Source organism: Podarcis bocagei (genome assembly GCF_964188305.1).
Source record: "Podarcis bocagei genome assembly, chromosome: 2".
NCBI lineage: Eukaryota > Metazoa > Chordata > Lepidosauria > Squamata > Lacertidae > Podarcis > Podarcis bocagei.
The window spans coordinates 63140733-63158132 of record NC_138126.1 but is presented as its reverse complement, the minus strand read 5'-3'; the positions used below and the strand labels follow the sequence as shown (position 1 = coordinate 63158132).

The 17400-nt window shown below is 45.7% G+C and overlaps 1 protein-coding gene across 16 annotated transcripts in view; it reads left to right on the top strand.

Moving 5' to 3' along the window:
• Positions 1 to 1850: 1850 nt before the first annotated feature.
• NSD1 (nuclear receptor binding SET domain protein 1) overlaps positions 1851 to 17400 on the top strand; it is a 63919-nt gene continuing 48369 nt past the window's right edge. For 4 of the 16 annotated variants that reach the window (XM_081184907.1, XM_081184906.1, XM_081184914.1 and 1 more), the window contains exons 1-2: positions 2476 to 2615; positions 3264 to 4291. In XM_081184907.1, coding sequence (XP_081041033.1) covers positions 3284 to 4291 — 1008 coding nt within the window. In that variant the 5' untranslated portion in view covers positions 2476 to 2615; positions 3264 to 3283. The other 12 variants (XM_081184911.1, XM_081184910.1, XM_081184916.1 and 9 more) reach the window with 11 other exon arrangements.

Here is a 17400-nt window from a genome sequence, read left to right as displayed (position 1 = left end):
CCACAGTAGTTTCAGAAGTGATGTTTAAGTGACCTGCCCAGGCTTGTTTGAAAAGACTGTGGCGAAGGAAGCCTGCAAGTGCACCTTTTCCTAGTTGCAGATTTGCTGTTAATATTTTAGCCTGCTTGGTCCAAGACGTTGCTATGCAGCAAGTTGGCCAGTTTCCTGTACACCCCCTCCCCTCATTTCCACTGTGCCTGCCTGTTCCTGGATGGCGAACTTCTCAACACACACACACACACACACGACTCATCAGGACAGTTTTCTCCCTGCAAAACATCCTACACATTAGTAGCGCTATCCTAAACAAACGGAAAACGGCGATGGCCTTGGGCCCCACAGCGCCCTTTCTCTCTCCCCCCACCTCTGCCTGACTAGATTCTGACGGAGGAGAGTTTTACTGAAGCCGAGGACGTGTTGTTTTTTTCTAGAAAAAGGAAAGAAAAAGAAAATAATAATAAACTGGCGATCTCGGTTCCCTCAGCACAGGCTCCTTGAGGACAGATCTGTGGCGAGGATTGCAAGGTAGAATGAATGAACCAATCAACCACTCCCGTCTTCAGCCCTTCTGGCGGGGGCTCCCGCTGCACCGGGGAGGGTGGGTGCGTGGCGGGGGCTTGCCCCGCGAAAGGTTCGGTTTGCCTGGCGGGTCTAATGGCCGCTTGGCGAGGCAGGTTGCACGGAGGCGCGCGGGGGTGGGGTGCGGGTGGGGGTGTGTGACACAACTGCATTCTGCTCTCACAAGCCGAGCAGGGGCTGCAGCAGGAAGCGGGAGGGTGCGCCGCACGGCTGAGGCCCGCCGCTTCTGACCGATGTCAAGGCAGCGAGCCTCCTGTGGAGGAGCTGGCAACGGGGCGCGCACGGGGGAAGCTAGGGCGCTCGGGACCCCCGGGCTCGGCTAGCCTTCTATGGCTGATCTCGTTACGCTCCCGGCCGCGTTGCCACGCAAAAGACTGTGCGGCGGCGGCGGCAGCAGCAGCCCAAAGCTTGCTCTAGGGAAGAGCGCGGACGCCGCGTTCTAGCTGGCCCTGAAGACCGGCTAAGGGAGCCAGGAGGTGGGGGCGTGTGGAGGGCCGGCCTCGCAGTGCCGGGGGGAAAGGGAACAGTGGGCTTCTTCCCTCCCGGGGCGAGAGCAGCTGCACCCTGCCCGACGCGGGAGGAAGAGGAGCGTGTGGGAGGCTCCTTCCAAGCTCGCTGCTGAGCTAGTCAGTGGCCAGGGGCTGCACCCCAGCCTTCCCCTCTCTTGCAGGATCCGGGGGAGCGGCCTGGTTTCCCTCGGCGTCGAGGGGAATCGGCCTCCCCGATTGCGCCGGGGACGCGGGTCGGCCCTGCCGTCGCCCCTCACGCGCTAACACACACACACACACACACACACGAGTTTGGCCCCCTTTCACTGCGGGGGCCACACAGCAGCCATTTCTCCCTTCCCAGTCCAGCCGTTTGTTTTAGGAGTTCGGCCCCCCCTCCCCTTAATCGGCGGTGCGAGCGGGGGTGCCGCGGAAGAAAGAGCGGACGGAGCTTTTCTTCCTTCGTCACCCCCATTGTGGGCTGGAGATAAGGGAACAAGCTGACCCGTCCAGTCTCCCCTGTTGTTTGGGCGGGAATATGGGGCTGGCCTGGCTTCGTCCTTCGGGCTCCCAACTTCAGTGGCCGAGGAACCCTCCCCGTTTCCCTCTCCCCCGTTAGAGAGGGGGACAAGGTTTGCGAGGTCGCTTAGGCTCCCAGGACCCCACCGTGCCTGAGGTGAAAAGCAGCTTAGCCCCAGGCGCACCATGTGCCTGGGAGAGGACACCGAGGCAGGACTAAGCCCGGTTGGCTGCTGGTCACGGGGCGTCTGAGGGGCTCCCCCTCCCCTCCTTTGGGCTGGCAAAGAGAGCGGCGGCGGCGGCTGCCCAGCGGGTGGGTGGGCGAGCTCCACATCCACCATCTTTGCTCGCTCCTGCTCTCTGCTTGCAGCGCTTGGCGGGGGAGCTAGCAGAGGCCTGGCCTCGCAGGCGGCGCCCTGCCGGGGTGGCTTGGTACGAAGCAAGGCTGAGGGGAAGGATGGTGCTGGGCGCTGGCAGCGGGAGAGGCAGCGCTTGTCCAGCGCGGGCAGAGAAGGGAGCTGCGGCGCCATGTGCAGTGGGAAGGGAGGGAGGCCGAGGCCAGGCCGGGCAGGACGGCAAAGCGACGCCAGCCCTTTGGAACAGGCTGAGGAGCCCAGGGCAAGGAGCAATAGGTGGGGCAAGGGAGGGGCGGCCGCCCTGAGCGCTAGGGGGCGTCCGAAGGCGCAGGGGCCGCGTAAGTGCCCCAAGGAAGGGGGGAGGCCATGCGCAGCGACGGGCAGACGCGCACGCGCGCGCTGATTGGACAGCGCAGCCTTCGCTGGCGCTGCTGCTGCTGCTGCTGAACCCCAAGAGTCAGTGAGGGGGCGCGCGCGAGCGCGCACAGGGGACAGCCGCGGGGGCGCGCGTGCAGCAGCGTCGCGCGGGCGCGCGCGGGCGAGGAAAGGCGCTAGCAAGCGAAAAGAAGCTGGCAGGCAGCTGGGCTGGAGACGGAGCTGGTAGGGACCGGAGGAGCCAAGTCGGCTCTTCACTTTGGCCCTGTGCAAGGGTGGGGGAAACAGAGTCCGACAGGTAAACTGCAGGAAAGACTTTCCTGTTCTCCCCCAAGGCGGAAACTGGTGTCTGCGGGCAGATTCCACCCGGACATTGCAAGGGCGCCGCAACCCTCACCCGGAGGGCCTCTGGAAACGGGGTGGGGGTGGGGCAAGGCACGCCAGCCGGTGTCTCGGGCCTAGTGCAGAAGCCGGGTGGTGGCAAAAGGCGGCCGGGGTGGGGGCGGGGGCGGAAGAGGATGAAAGATCCAGAAGCCTTTGCTGAAGCGATCCCTGCTCAGCAGCTGCAGATCTCTGAGAGGCGGGGGCGAGGAGGTAGGGGGAGAGTGCGAGGAGCCAGGCCAGGCCAGGCCTGCTCTGCTGCGCTCCCTGCAACCAGCAGCGGCAGGATGGATGCTGCGCTATTGTGAAAGGCGACATTTGGCTGCGCCGATCAGGAGGCAATGTTGCCTGGGTAGCTGCGGGTCGGTGGAAGAGGCATGCAGCCGGCTCGGTGCAGGCTCTCTGCGGCCCCAGAACCAGGAGCGGGAGGCGTTTGCTGGGCCTCTGCCGCCGCCGCCGCGGAGGAGGAGGAGCAGCAGCAGCAGCAGTAGAAGTGGCTGCCATTTTGGAGAACAAGGCCCTGGAGGGTTTGCCTGACCCCATTGTTGCTGTGTTTGCTTCACAGGTTGATGCCCGCCGCACAGGATGGATCAGGCCTGCGAAGTGAGCAGGAGGGGCTACCTGCCCCCCTTCGCCAGCCCTTTGGCGTTAGATGTGCCGGAGAACGGGGACGGCCCTTACGGGGGGGAGGGTCAGAGCCGAAGCCCCGAGCCACCTAATGGGTGCACCATGCAGTCAAAGGCTGCTGCTGCTGCTGCTGCCTATGGCCCAAACCCTTCCCCCTGCTACATCCCGCTGCGCAGGCTGCAGGATTTGGCCTCCATGTTCAGTGCCGAATATTTAAATGGCTCAAAAGATGGCTCTGATTGTTTGCAGGAAGTTGAAAGGAGCGACTCCAGCGCGGAGCTCTGCGATTCTTCAGTCTTAACCGACTCAGAAGACTTCACCCGGCATGACTCGGCAAGACTCCTGGATTTTGATTCCATCTCTCCTTGCTTGGAGGACGACCCGGAGGTGGATTCCGAAACATCATTCCTAAAAGCAGATGAAAGCCCAGAAGAGGAAAGTGAGTTTATGATGGAGGACAGAGACACCGGCACCTACAGTGAGGAGGGAGAGCCCGAGGATGGGATGGAACTGATTGAGGAGATCCAAGGAGGACGCTCCATAGAAATTAGACACAATGAGACCATGTCTACCTTGTTCCCAATCGGCTTTCCTCGAGAGCAAATACAAAGTAACACTTGCAAAGAGGCTGGAGTAGGAAATAGAACTGAAAAACTAGACCTGCGCCCAGTGTCTTGTTTTCCTGGAGATACAGATTTAAAAACAGAAAAACAGTGCAGCATTACGAAGAAGGTATCTGAAAAAGAAAACCCAGCCCAGGGTCCCATCACTCTAGGAAACTTGATAGAAAGGCTTGAAACTTCAATTACTGCAAAATCATCAACCTCAGCAGCAGCAGCAGCAGCATTGCCACCTGTAAGCAGTCTTGGGGTACCCGTTAAGTTCTCTGCAAATTTATTTATGGGGAAATGTTCTACATGGTGTTCCTCTGGTCTGTTGCTGTTACAGAGAGAGCGAGAGTTGGAGGTGGGTGGAGTTAACGGGTTGTAGAGTTTCCATGTGTTTTGTTTCATTTGCAAAGCAAAGTGCAGATAATGAAAGGAAGGTAGTTTGAACAAGAGCTTTGAAAACAACTTGTTTTGTGGTCCTTCTGCCTGGCATACAATCCTAGAAGTTGACACAGTGAAAAAAATTCCTTATCACAGAAGCTGAATTGAATATAATTCCCCTCCACACATTTGAATATAATTCCCCTACACACATGACTTGTCATCTTTCTCTGCTGGTTGTAACAAGAATTAAGATTTGGTAACTTTATAAAAGTGTTTGAAAACATGCACCCCTCACAAACTCCTGCTCCTTATACTTACTTTTTGCACTGTTAGCTGAAATGAGGTACTGTATTTAAAAAACCCCAACAACTATGATAGCTGGAAATCCAAAACATTATTCAGACAGAAAACCTGCTCTTCAGTTTTCTTTTTCAGCAGATTCTTAGTGCTTTCTTTTTTAAAAAATTATATTATAGTTGCATATGCTAAAAAGGTTTAGTCTTTGATTTCTGGCTGTCTTTGTAAGGTTAATAGGGCTGTTTCCCACAAGGTAATAGTAAGAAAATGTGTATACTCTTGTGCATAGATTTTTCTTGATGCATGTGCACTCTTTAGAAACTTGCTATCAGTTGTGGCTTTTCAGTGCATCAGTATTACACCTATATATATATATATATATATATATATATATATATATATATGAATATATGAGAGATAGCAGCCCTTAAAATGCACATGAATTGCATTTTACATGTGGTGTGGAATGCATATGATAATACAAGCAAGTGTTTACATCTTATGTCCTGGTATACATTTGCAGTTAAAATAGCACGTGTGAAGTGGCCTCAGTTAAAACAAAACACTCCATTACTAAAATGAGATTTCATTTAATAGTTTAAGTGAAAAGTGTGAAGACTTGCATTGTTTTCTGTTTTGCAGAATGAACTGGCGCATGCAGAGTAATTTTTTATGGTTCTGAATTCTTTTAAGAGGAGAACTGACGTGTGTTTGTTGACTTTTAATGGTGGTGATAATGGCCTGGTTTGTACATAAAGCTAAACAAAGCCATGGTGAAATTTCAGTATGTTAATATGTTCAGTAAAAAAAATGTGGCTAGTTCTCCCTTGCTCTTCCTGATGGTGTGCTACTGAAATTAAGCCTTGGTTTGGCTCAGCATTATATCTTAATCTGGGCTTGTGGTTTGTCTGAGGAAGAAAAACTGTGAGTCTGAATTTGGAAATAACGGTAAATTATTCTGTACCTTAATCTCCAGGTAGTGTGGCAGTAAGAAGACCAGGCCATAATTATTATTGTGAGTGCTTGCACATTCACACTTAGCAATGATTTGGCTTAGAGTTACATGTGAACTGGGCCTACTGTAGTTTGAGAAAACTTCAAGTCAAAAGACTTACATTCAGGTGTAACTTTGCAAATAGTGCATAAAGTTGCAGTCCTGTATACATCTACCTGGGAATGCACACAGTGGAACTGACTTCTAAGTAAACGTGCGTAGGATAGTGTTGTGAAATTATTTTCACAACATTTGTGAAACAGCATGTTGGAAAAGTCTACTAGAATATTGTGTACCATGGCAAAAATATATATGGTATTGTAGAACTTTAAGTGTTTTGTGCAGTTACATTAGAATTTACCTGGCTTTGGTATTTCAGTTACTGAGAGACCTCTTTCGAAAATAATGTCACTGCCAAATGGCTCACATCTGATATTATTTCTACTGATAGTTACTAATTCCAGAGTATTGCGTAAAGTATTGCCTAAATGTTTGTGGAGCAGATAGCATTGTGCAGGTGTTAACACACATGTGCACCTGAATACTGTACAGAGGAGAAATGGGTTGTATCCAACTTAATATCTGAATGCATGGAACAGCTTCCAGAAGTGCAACAGAACTTTTACTTCTTTCTTCTCCCTTACTGCATACTCAACCCTGAGTTTTCCCCAACACTCTGGAGTAGATTTGGGGGCGGTGCAGGGGGAGGAGATGGAGGGGAAATTATGGTATGTTGCACTCACAGGAGTCATTCTGCATGTGCAGTGATTTAGCTAAATGCAACCCAATGCTTTTTTTATTAAGGATATTGTCCCATTAAAGAAATCTTCATATGATCTGAGTTTAAGCCTATTACTCTAGCAATTAAATTTGCATATATGTAAAATGAATGGTTCTGAGGCTAGCAATGTAGGCATTGGGTGATATCCAACTAAGTCATACTCGATGAGTAGTCTCATGGAAATCAATGGACTGGTCGAAGTATGAGTAATGTTGGATACCCCCTTTCGGTTTTGGATATTGCATGCATGTGTCGTAGCAAGCATCATCTTAGAAGAAGCATCCCCTTCTCTGTGGCACTAAAGTGAGAATACCTCTTAAGTGGTGCTATAAAAAAATAAATCTGCATGATTGATTGGGGCCCCAGTGAGGCCATAAGTGATATCACAGCACTTTGCAGATAGTTCTACTTAATAACAGAATCAGTTTTACTTCCAAAATTCATTATTACATTGAGTTACAGTTGAAATAGAAAACCATTATAAAACATTTTCAAAGTGTATGGCATCTAGTTTCTGTTAGGAGTTTTTTTTTGTTTTTAGTTGTGCAGAATTCTTTTGATTGTCTCATTGTATAATGGCTTTTTAATGCAAATATTTTAAAAATAGAATGCTGGTGCATAAATATTGATGAGAAATGCCTTTCTTGAAAGGGGGTATTTGGAAATCAGACCTTTTTTTTGTAAGGCGTGTAAAGATGGAAGAGAGCTTACCGAAAGAATGACATCAGAAAATCTCAGAAAATAATTTTGTTTGTGGTTGTCTCATAATTCTGGTCTTGCAGTTGTCTTTGAGCAATGGGTCCATTCAAGGTTTAAAAGCAAGCAAGAAAATGCTGTTGGCTGCTCTGGTGTCTGAGGCTCATGTGTCAGGGATGGTTTAAGCCAAGGGAGCTATTATTACAGAAATACCTTAAGCAATAATTCTATGACTAATTTTGGTTATGTTTGAAATTATTGTTCTTTGAAGTTATTATAGCCATAACATTCATGTGAAGTTCTCATAGATGACCATTGCATCTTTGCAAGCTGCTAAAACCTGTATGCATTTTGGGGGTTAGGTTTCTCTCCCACCACAGTTGACTAGATCTTCAAGTCCCAACAGCATGAATCAGTATCTCTTGTGTTCTCAAGCACTCTTCTTCTAGGGGTGAGAGCACATGACAATTCATGGTGTGATTATTGCAAGATAAGAGCTATGTATAAGCTTCTATGCCCATCAGTTGGTGCTGCTTGCATGTAATGTAGTTAAAATGGATAAAAATTAATGAGTTAAGAATAGTAATAATTAAATATTGTTGCAAGGGCTCCCACTAGCACAGTTGGGCTTTCCCTCTCCTCCCCCAACGCTCCCTCTCCACCTCCCCCAGATCCGTTCTAGAGAGTCAGGAGAACCCTCAGAACACCACATGGGAGAAGAGGGGTATTGTCTCATCTGACAAGTAAAGATACTTGTGCTGATGGAATGATCAGAAGTGTGGGATTTTGAATTGCTCCCTGTAAGTTTCTCTTTTTAGAAGTAGCCTAGTATAATCAGGGGGATGCGGGTGGCGCTGTGGGTTAAACCACAGAGCCTAGGACTTGCCGATCAGAAGGTCGGCAGTTCGAATCCCCGCGATGGGGTGAGCTCCCATTGCTCGGTCCCAGCTCCTGCCAACCTAGCAGTTTGAAAGCACATCAAGTGCAAGTAGATAAATAGGTACCGCTCCGGCGGGAAGGTAAACGGCGTTTCCGTGCGCTGCTCTGGTTCACCAGAAGCGGCTTAGTCATGCTGGTCACATGACCCTGAAGCTGTACGCCGGCTCCCTCGGCCAATAAAGCGAGATGAGCGCCGCAACCCCAGAGTCGGTCACGAGTGGACCTAATGGTCAGGGGTCCCTTTACCTTTAGTATAATCATACTAAAAAAAGCATGTTAACCCTACAATTATTGGCTCCATCCAGTTATCAAATCATACCATAGTTTGTTGTGACATGGGCATCCTATGGCGACTCTCATACATTTCTCTTCTTCCTTCCTTCCTTTGGGGTGTATGGAGGATTAAGGCTTCCACTGCATTTTGAAACAAACTTTAGCTTCTCATTTCATATGAATATGGAAAATAGGTTTGTATAATATCGCACAATTGAACTCCGGTTTGCTATTTGTGCAAACCACACTCTCCCATGTGCTTCAAAAACTGGGAGCTTGCTTGCTTCAAAAAGCAAGAAAGCTTCCATTAGACACATGGGGAAAGGGAGGCTTGAAATGGTGTGTCTGCATTTCCAAAAACACTGGTTTGTTGCAGTTATTATTATTTATTAGATTTCTTCCCTGTTTTTCACCATGAGGTCCCATGGTGCATTACAACAATTTTAAAAATACAATAATGAAATAATTTAAAATAAATTACAGTGGAATATATTGTAAAATTTCTCAGGTGTCAAAGGCCAGGCATCTTCAGCATATGATGATAACCACAAAAGTAAGGTGTCAGATGCACTTCTTTGGGGAGAGCCTTCCACAGATAATGCCCTCTTCTGAGCTGTCAATCTCCAAACTTGTGAGGGTGACAGAACTACCAAGAGGGCCTCCTCTGTCAATCGTAATACCCAAGGGGGTCTGAATGGAAAACTGCCTCAAAATTGATAGGGCTTTATGAAAGACATTGAGTTAGGAAAGCAACACAAATGCAAATAAAGAATCACATGGAAAACTGCTGTTAATGGCCTTGATGCTAGGGGCAAAGAACTAGCAGGTCATCACAGGTGATGATTGCCAACCTTTGACACCTGAAGATGCCATCCTGTATATGGCTAAGATACTTCTGTATCCTGTAATTATCTGATATCTGTATTTTCCCCCATACCAAATTATGAATATTTATAAACAAGGACATTTCATCTTATGAAAATGAAATGCTCTTCCCATAAGTACCAGCACTTCTGACATATGGAATGGGGGGATCAAATAAGTGGTGCACCATGTATCATTCTATAAAATTATGAAAAATATCAAGTGTATATATAATTATACAAAGTATATAATTAGAGTGTTGATCCTAGTTGTAAGCCAACATGGACAAATTATTATACATTATTTTTAAAAATATATGAATCACCAATGAGAAACTTCAATCAGAAATTTAAACTGGCCTTTTTGTGATTTAAATCACATTTATTTAAATTAGTCCACCTTTGATGTAATGAAATAGCTGGAGGAATGCAGGCCAGATCGGGTATCAACCCCAACTGGACTAAAACCACAAAAGGTAGCAGCAAAAGGAAGAGTTCTTGTTCTTTCTTACTGTTATTTTTTTAGTGTGAAACACTTTTTTTAAAAATTGCCCTGCTAATTGAAGTTCCAAAGCAAGTGCAATTCATTGGAAAGGCTGCGAGAGAGTAGTTTATGACAGCCCTGTAGTGTAGTTCACACTGAATACTGAAGGCTAGGCTCTGAGCCATTTACATCAACTTGCAGTGTAGTCCTGAGGTATTGGACCCCTAACACCTCAGCGAAATCTGAAAGACTAGCTTACAACAACCATGCAGTAAGGTATACCTCTGTTGCAAGCAGTCATAGAAATTAGCTAGGCGTCAAACACGTTTTGCAACTGATGTGGGTCCAATTGCAACCACTTGGAGATCTCTGGATGCCAGGCTGGCGACTGGGGAAAACAAAACATCACTTAGAGAAAGATCTGAAATATTTTCCTTGAAGCTTGGATTTGTTTAATATGTTGTAAACCACTTTGAGGTTTGTTTTTTAAACTATAAAGTGATATATAAATGAAGTTAATAATAATAATAATAATGGTGATGATAAACTGCATTGCAAAAAAGGAGAAAAAAGGCACCTAGACATTCCATTGTGGTGACCGTCACCTAGGTTTAAGGTGCCATTTGGCGATTAGATTATATATCTGAGTTTCTAACACTGGTTGCAAGTTGGAATGCTATGCTGAGAGAGAAAAGCTTACAGCAGCTCTGCAATGTAGCCTGCTGTTAATATTGAAGGTCAGAAGTGAAGCTGAAGCTTGTTTGGATTCCCAGTCAAAAGTCCCCTATACCTCTCTGGTTGCAGTACAGGTTGATGCATTAAATTGCCCCCTTAGGCTTCCTTCCAGTCAAATCAGCCACTCAGTTGCATTCAGAAGCCTCATTGGCTTGCGTGAACACTGCTTGTACTTTTAAATGTTTAAAACCCAAAATCATAAATTTAAGTTTTGTGCATGAAGCAAGAGATTTAATTTTAACTTTTCTTTTTCTGAGATCCTTCAGCCACATGCATATGTCAGATATATACTGCAGCATTTAGTCTGTAGTGACATATGGAAGTTCTGCTAAGCCCATTTTACTTTTTAGAGATTTGCTAATCTCTATCAAGGGTGCTATATATTACCTTATTCCCCCCCCCCCCAGTGAAACTGGCAGTCTTCTCAGTAGTGTTCATTTGTAGCAGAATTAATGGTCCTAATTTCACCCAAAAGCTTTAACCAAAATAGTCTGCCACATGCAGAAGGACATTTTGCAGTACAGTCACAGGCATGTTTCCTCAGAAGTATCATTTAAGTTCAGTGGGATTTTCTTCCTGGTAATTGATTTTAGCATTGCAGCCTTAATTCAATTTATTTCAATGGGCTTAGGCCGTCTAGCTGCATCTAGGATAGCAGCTGATTTATTGGTGGGAGGCAATTTTAATTTATGTAGACAAATGATGACCAGTAGATCAGAGAGTTTATCTTTATTTATTTTTTTGGAGGTTCCAATGTGTTACTGTTCATAGGAAATACTATATTTGTTTCCTTGTTTCTTTCTAACAATGAATAGTAGCTTTTGCTAACTTATAAGTTGCCTCACATTTCCTTCAAAAGCTCAAATTGTATCTATCTAGAGGTTTTGCTTACACTCAGATGTAAACATCTACAGAATTTTAAATGACTGAAATTCAGTCAGTGGATAATCTTAGTTCATACCCTTTAGAATCCCAGATCAGCAACAAATACTCCCAGAGCCAAATCCATCCCCCTACGGAATACTCTCTGGTCCCAGCCTTGACCCCCCACTCAAGTTGCCAACTTGGAAGCTATAGAAGATGTATGGAGAAAATTGCAGTTGTGGCTGTGGGGGTGAAGTAGGATTTACCCTCTGTCACTACATCCAAACTATATCATTATTACAAAATTTATTACCCTCCCTTTACCAGGAGGTCCCATGGAAGGTTGTAACATGAACTATGGTCAGAAGAATAGGATGAGTCCTGAAAAGATATTCCTCAGGTGTCAATGGCCAGGATAAAGAGATGGGTTTTCAGCATGTCAAGTGACAATGCTGGATCCAGGAGTACACCCAAGCTACAAACCTGCTCTTTCTAAGGAAGTGCAAACCCATCAGAAAAGGTGGGCTTTCCACCTCCTGGACTTGAGAACACATAGCACTTTTGTTTCATGGTTTAGTTTCACTTTGTTGGCCCACATCACTGCCTCCAAACACCTGTCTTGATGCCTCAGCCAGCTCTACTGGTACAGGTGAGAGAGAGAGAGAGAGAGAGAGAGAGAGAGAGAGAGAGAGCGAGAGAGCGAGAGCTGGGTGTCATTCATATATTGGTGACACATCACTCCCATACAGCTGATGACTGGTCCTAGTGGCTTCATATAGATGTTAAATTGCATGGGTGACAAGAAGTATAGTGGCCCAACGACTACTTCCTTGAGCTATTCCAGAAGGATGCTATGGTAAATGGTATCAAAAGTCACCAGAAGGTCACAAAGAATGAGCAGGGTTGCATTCTCCCAATCTCTCTCCCGACAAATGACATCAGCCGGGGCAGTTTCAGTGCCCTGACCAAACAATGGCTAGTTGCTGATTAGGATTTTAAAAATGGTGTTGTTAAAGCCATTAATTTAGGGGGGAAACTATTTGAAATTATTTACAACAGGCAATCCCTGCTGCTGCTGATGGGTGAGTTTTACATTAAACTTCTATGTCACATATAACCATGAACTGTAGCATAATTTGTGAACAAGTCCTGGGATGTACTTGACAGATGCAGTCCTTGCTAGAGGCCAATTACTTTCCTTTTAGGGATATTTCTTTTCAGGGAGAAATAAGCTTGGCTGTTGGAGGTGATGCTGGTATCTTTGTATAGGAAGATCCCTTGCTTGTCAAGAAGCAGTAGGGTACATCATGCTCAGTTGGGATGAACACTTCTAAGGATGACCATGTTTTTTCAAAAAACAACTTACCTTATGACAGAACTTTCGTAAGTGGTAATTATAAGAAGTAAACAAGCAGTAGTGAAGTATCGCATCATGCCTGCGCTTGCTTTCATAGGTTATTCAGAGGAGGCTCCTTTTCCAATAGATTAGTTATTACTAACACTACCACACAGTATTCATTAGTGTTTTAAGTTTCTTCACAATGCTCTTATCTTGCAGTTGTGTAAAGGGAGATATTATCAGTGAGTTGCTGCATCCTTTAAATTGGCTCTTGAGTGTCTGTGTGCCCCACTGTTCAGAAATGTGATTGATTTCATAGTACAATTAGGTGGCAGGAATCTATGCCTTTGAAGAGAAAGGAAACATCTTGCAAAACCAGGAGTGAGGAACCTCAGGCCCAGGGCCTCAATACAGCCTTCCTGATCTCTGTCTGGCCTTTGAGACTCTTCCCAGGCCATGCCCCACCCTTGAGGCCCCACCTGTCACTGGCCCTGGCCCTGCCCCACAATTGCCTTACTGGAATATGTTCTAGATAATGTAATTTGCTCGCTTGCTTGGATGGAGAGGTGGTTGTGGATATGTAGAAATCCACAATTCTTACCGTAAATTTCGCTCTATAACACGCAGATTTTTTCTCCTAAAAAGTAAGGTGAAATGTCTGTGCGTGTTATTGAGCGAATGTGTGGTCCCTGGAGCTGACTCGCTGGAGCGCAGGGGCAAAATAGGCAAAAATAAGATCGGGAAGAGGGAAGTCAGAAGCTTTCCTGCATTCTGCCTCAGGGTCTTACTGCCCGCCCGCTTCTGTTGCTGCGTTTGCTCAAACTCAACAAAGAGCAGGGAATCCCCTGCCCTCCTGGCAAGCAGAGGGTTAAGGAAATGATCCTGTCCTTCCTTCTAATTCTTCCCTAGTCACACTGCGTGCAGGCTCCAGCCCACCACTTCCTCCTCTCCGTGCTCTAGGGACTCGCAGGCAGCCGAAAAGCATGCAGGTGGGAGAGAGAGAGAGAGAGAGAGAGAGGGCTGGCTTGGGTGGTGGTGGGGGAACGACTTTTGCTTTACAGTGGTAGGTTTCTCATTTCTTTTCCAAAAGCAGAGAGCCCTGCCCCCAGGCCCCCTCCAAATTACAGCTTCTCCAAGCAATGTACTGCTGGAGGGAGACAGTATGCTTGTTTGGAAGAGAAACCCTGCTTTCCTGCTCGTAAGTAACAGCAGGCTGGATTGCAGAGTGAGACATGGAAATCTCTGGATTTATATGCTGTATATCAAATATCTTAATCTATACTTTCTACACGCAGCTGGTAAATCAGAATCTCCTGAGCCAGGAGGATTACAGCATCTCTCCTCTCCCCTTCATTAAAAGCCTAATACTCTTCTTTGAAGAAGTATAACGTGAGAATGTTTTATATATATATATTTAAAGTTCTTTTCCTCATTGAGCGCTATACACTGATAATTGCTGCCACAATAACAATTGATTGAAAATGGAATTTAGTCTCCCCCCCCCCCCATAGAGAGCTGTTCTTCAAACGTTTAGCCTTAATACAGTGGCTGATGTAATACCCTTCTGCTTCACTAGGCATTTTATATAGGGACATTAAAATTGATTTTCTACATCTTGGCAGATGAAAAAAAGTGTGTTACATGCCCTATTGCCCAAAAGTGTGCAAGCACAGAGCAAAGGTTGCAGTGACAGAGGTGGCCAAAAAAGAAATACTGTAAATAAAAAAGAAATCATACTTCGTATATCCTGTCTGGCTTGGGTGGGGGGGTGGGGACTTTTGCTTTCCTTCCCTCCCCATTTAAAACTTGGTGACAAAGCACGGATCCACATGGATCCTCAGGATTTTTGCATTGGGTCACCCCAAATTCACCATCAGATCACATTACATGTCCATGGCTACAGCCTGCACCAAAAAAATCACGCACCCACTGTTGCCTAGGGTCGCAGTGGTGCAAAAACGTGGTTACAAAGCATGGATCCACATGGATCCTCAGGATTTTTGCATTGGGCTACTCCAAACTCACTGTCAGATCACATGTCTGTGGCCACAGCATGAACCACAAAAATCATACATACTCTGTTTCATTTAGAATATTTTTTTTCTTGTTTTCCTCTAAAAACTACATGCGTGTTATGGTCTGGTGCGTGTTATAGAGCGAAAAATACGGTACTTGGCTGGAATGTAGCCTATTGAGTAAAGGTGTAAGAGTCATTGTATCTGTTACACAAAGCAGATTTGGAGAGGAAAGGGGAAAACGCCTGTAGCATACAAGGAAATCCTTGTACTGATGGGACATCGTAGTTGACTACCACCCATAGGGATTATTATTATTTCTTTTTGTTTATTAAATTCATCAGTTGCTTCATCTGGCCCAGGACAACCCAAAGTGTCTTACAACCCAACAAACGGACAGTAAATCACACATGGATACATTAACACCAAGAGGAAAGAGAAATACAACAAAAACTTCTCACCCACTTTTTAAAGGCCAAAGATAGTGTGTCGAATGGACCTTACACCCAGGCATATGTGTGAAGGTTGCAGTCAATAAATCTTATTCCCGTCCTTCATCTCCCAGGCTTATTCCTTTACCTTTGCTATGGGTTTTATTGACTTTGCCTATTTCCCCACCGTTTTGTTGTGTCCTCCGTTTCCCACTTTCTTCCTGACTTCACCCCGTCAGCATTTTCCATATTGACTTCCATTTGCTGTAAGGAAACAGGTATGTTAGTTCTGGGGGAACTAAATTAATAAGTGGACTTGTGAAATGCAAGCAGCCCTTTTTCTGGGTCATCCCATGTGAAACATTCCAGTTTACACAGTCAGCCTTTCTGCCTAAACTGAGTGCCCTGTTTTCAATCTGTGGTTTGCACTCTGGTTTTTCCCTTCTGCTGTCTCCATACCCTGAGCACTTGGTATCTCACCATTGCCTGTGAAACATCCTTATGGTTCAGAGCCATAATGAGCTAAAATATATACTTTTAATTTATTTTATATGACCACAACATTAATTAAATACAACTAGAGTCATACCTTGGTTGTCGAACACCTCAGTACTTGGACGTTTTGGCTCCCAAACGCCGCAAACCCAGAAGTGAGTTTGCAAATGTTTTTTGGAAGCTGAACATCTGATGTGACTTCTGCGGCTTCCGAATGAGTGCAGGAAGCTCCTGCAGCCAATCGGAAGCCGCGCCTTGGTTTTCAAACTGTTACGGGAGTCAAATGGATTCACGGAATGGATTGAGTTCGACAACCAGGGTACGACTGTACAGTATTTCACAAACATACTACTAGGTGTGAACAGAACAGAGTTGCATGCCCTCTGAAGCAGGGCTGGCAAACCTGCAGGCCATATATATATCCCTCCCACAGACATTTTCAGTGGCTCACAGAGAGCTCTTGGCATTTGCCCCCCCCTTTAATTTTTTTTGTTTTAAAATCACAAGTCAGTGCTGTTTGTGCCCAGGAGACCTTCCCTGCTGAGTAACTCAAGTGGTAGTGTTATATTCACTGTCACTTCTTGGTTCTGTAATACAAGATTTGTTTTGAAGGGCAGGATGCAGTCCTCTTGACCTGGCACAGCCATGGTTCAGCCCCTCCGCCTGAAATATGCAGGGGAAAATAGGACTGGGCTTAACTATTTTTATAAGGTAGTAGTGAAGATTGATGAGATAATGTGGATTAAGCACTTTAACAATTAAGGCACTGTGCAAATGTTGTTGTTCTTGAGAGACCTGGAGAACACCTGAATCATAGCTACAGTTCTGTTTCAAGTACAGTAGAACTAATCTCCCCCTCAGCCAAAAACACCAAAGCAAAACTCTCACAGAAGGGGGTGGGGAGGTGCCAAGGCCATTTGAAGCCATTCTTTGGATTGCTAGGGAACTAGAAAGTGCCTGTAATCTTCCCATCACTTTCTTAATGAGCAAGGAGCATCACAGTTGTTAATGAGATGGAGAAAAGCTACAGAAATGATATTCGCTGGAGACAGAACCCTAGTGTTAATTTGTGCAAGCATGTGATTTATTCTGCTGCTTCCAATGAGACCAGTGGAGCTGAAAACCGCTTTAAAGTGGCTTTATGAAAAAGATAGTTATTGGGTATGTGCAATAATTAAGACTATTAATAGTATGACTGTTTCAAAAGGGAGCTTTTGGCTGAGCTTGATACGTCTCTGCCATGACTGAGTGCTTGTGAATTTAATATAACTTGTTTAGCAATTTATTCACTTAGTGTGATCATCTCTATAAGCTACCTTACAAGGAGAACTGAAAATTAGAATGGCATCTGTGTTTATGTGTTGGGTTTTGAAATGTAGGAAGTGAATGTGTGTTCCAAAGAAAGAGGTCAAAGTTACTAACATGAGTTTGACCAAACTGCAGGAGGTAGTGGAAGACAGGAGTGCCTGGCATCTCTGGTCCATGGGGTCACAAAGAGTCGGACACCATTAAATGACTAAACAACAACAATGCTTCAGCAGCTTCGAGAACACTGTCCAACCATCTCGTCCTCTGTCGTCCCCTTCTCCTTGTACCCTCCATCTTTCCCAACATCAAGGTCTTTTCCAGGGAGTCTTCTCTTCTCATGAGGTGGCCAAAGTATTGGAGCCTCAGCTTCACGATCTGTCCTTCCAGTGAGCACTCAGGGCTGATTTCCTTAAGATAGGTTTGATCTTCTTGCAGTCCATGGGACTCTCAAGAGTCTCCTCCAGCACCATAAATCGCTATGCTGAAGCATAGCATTAGAGTAATACAGTTTGGATAGTATGTGGCGATGAGGTGGTGAGATGTGGGAGACAGTGAAAAATGGATGTATT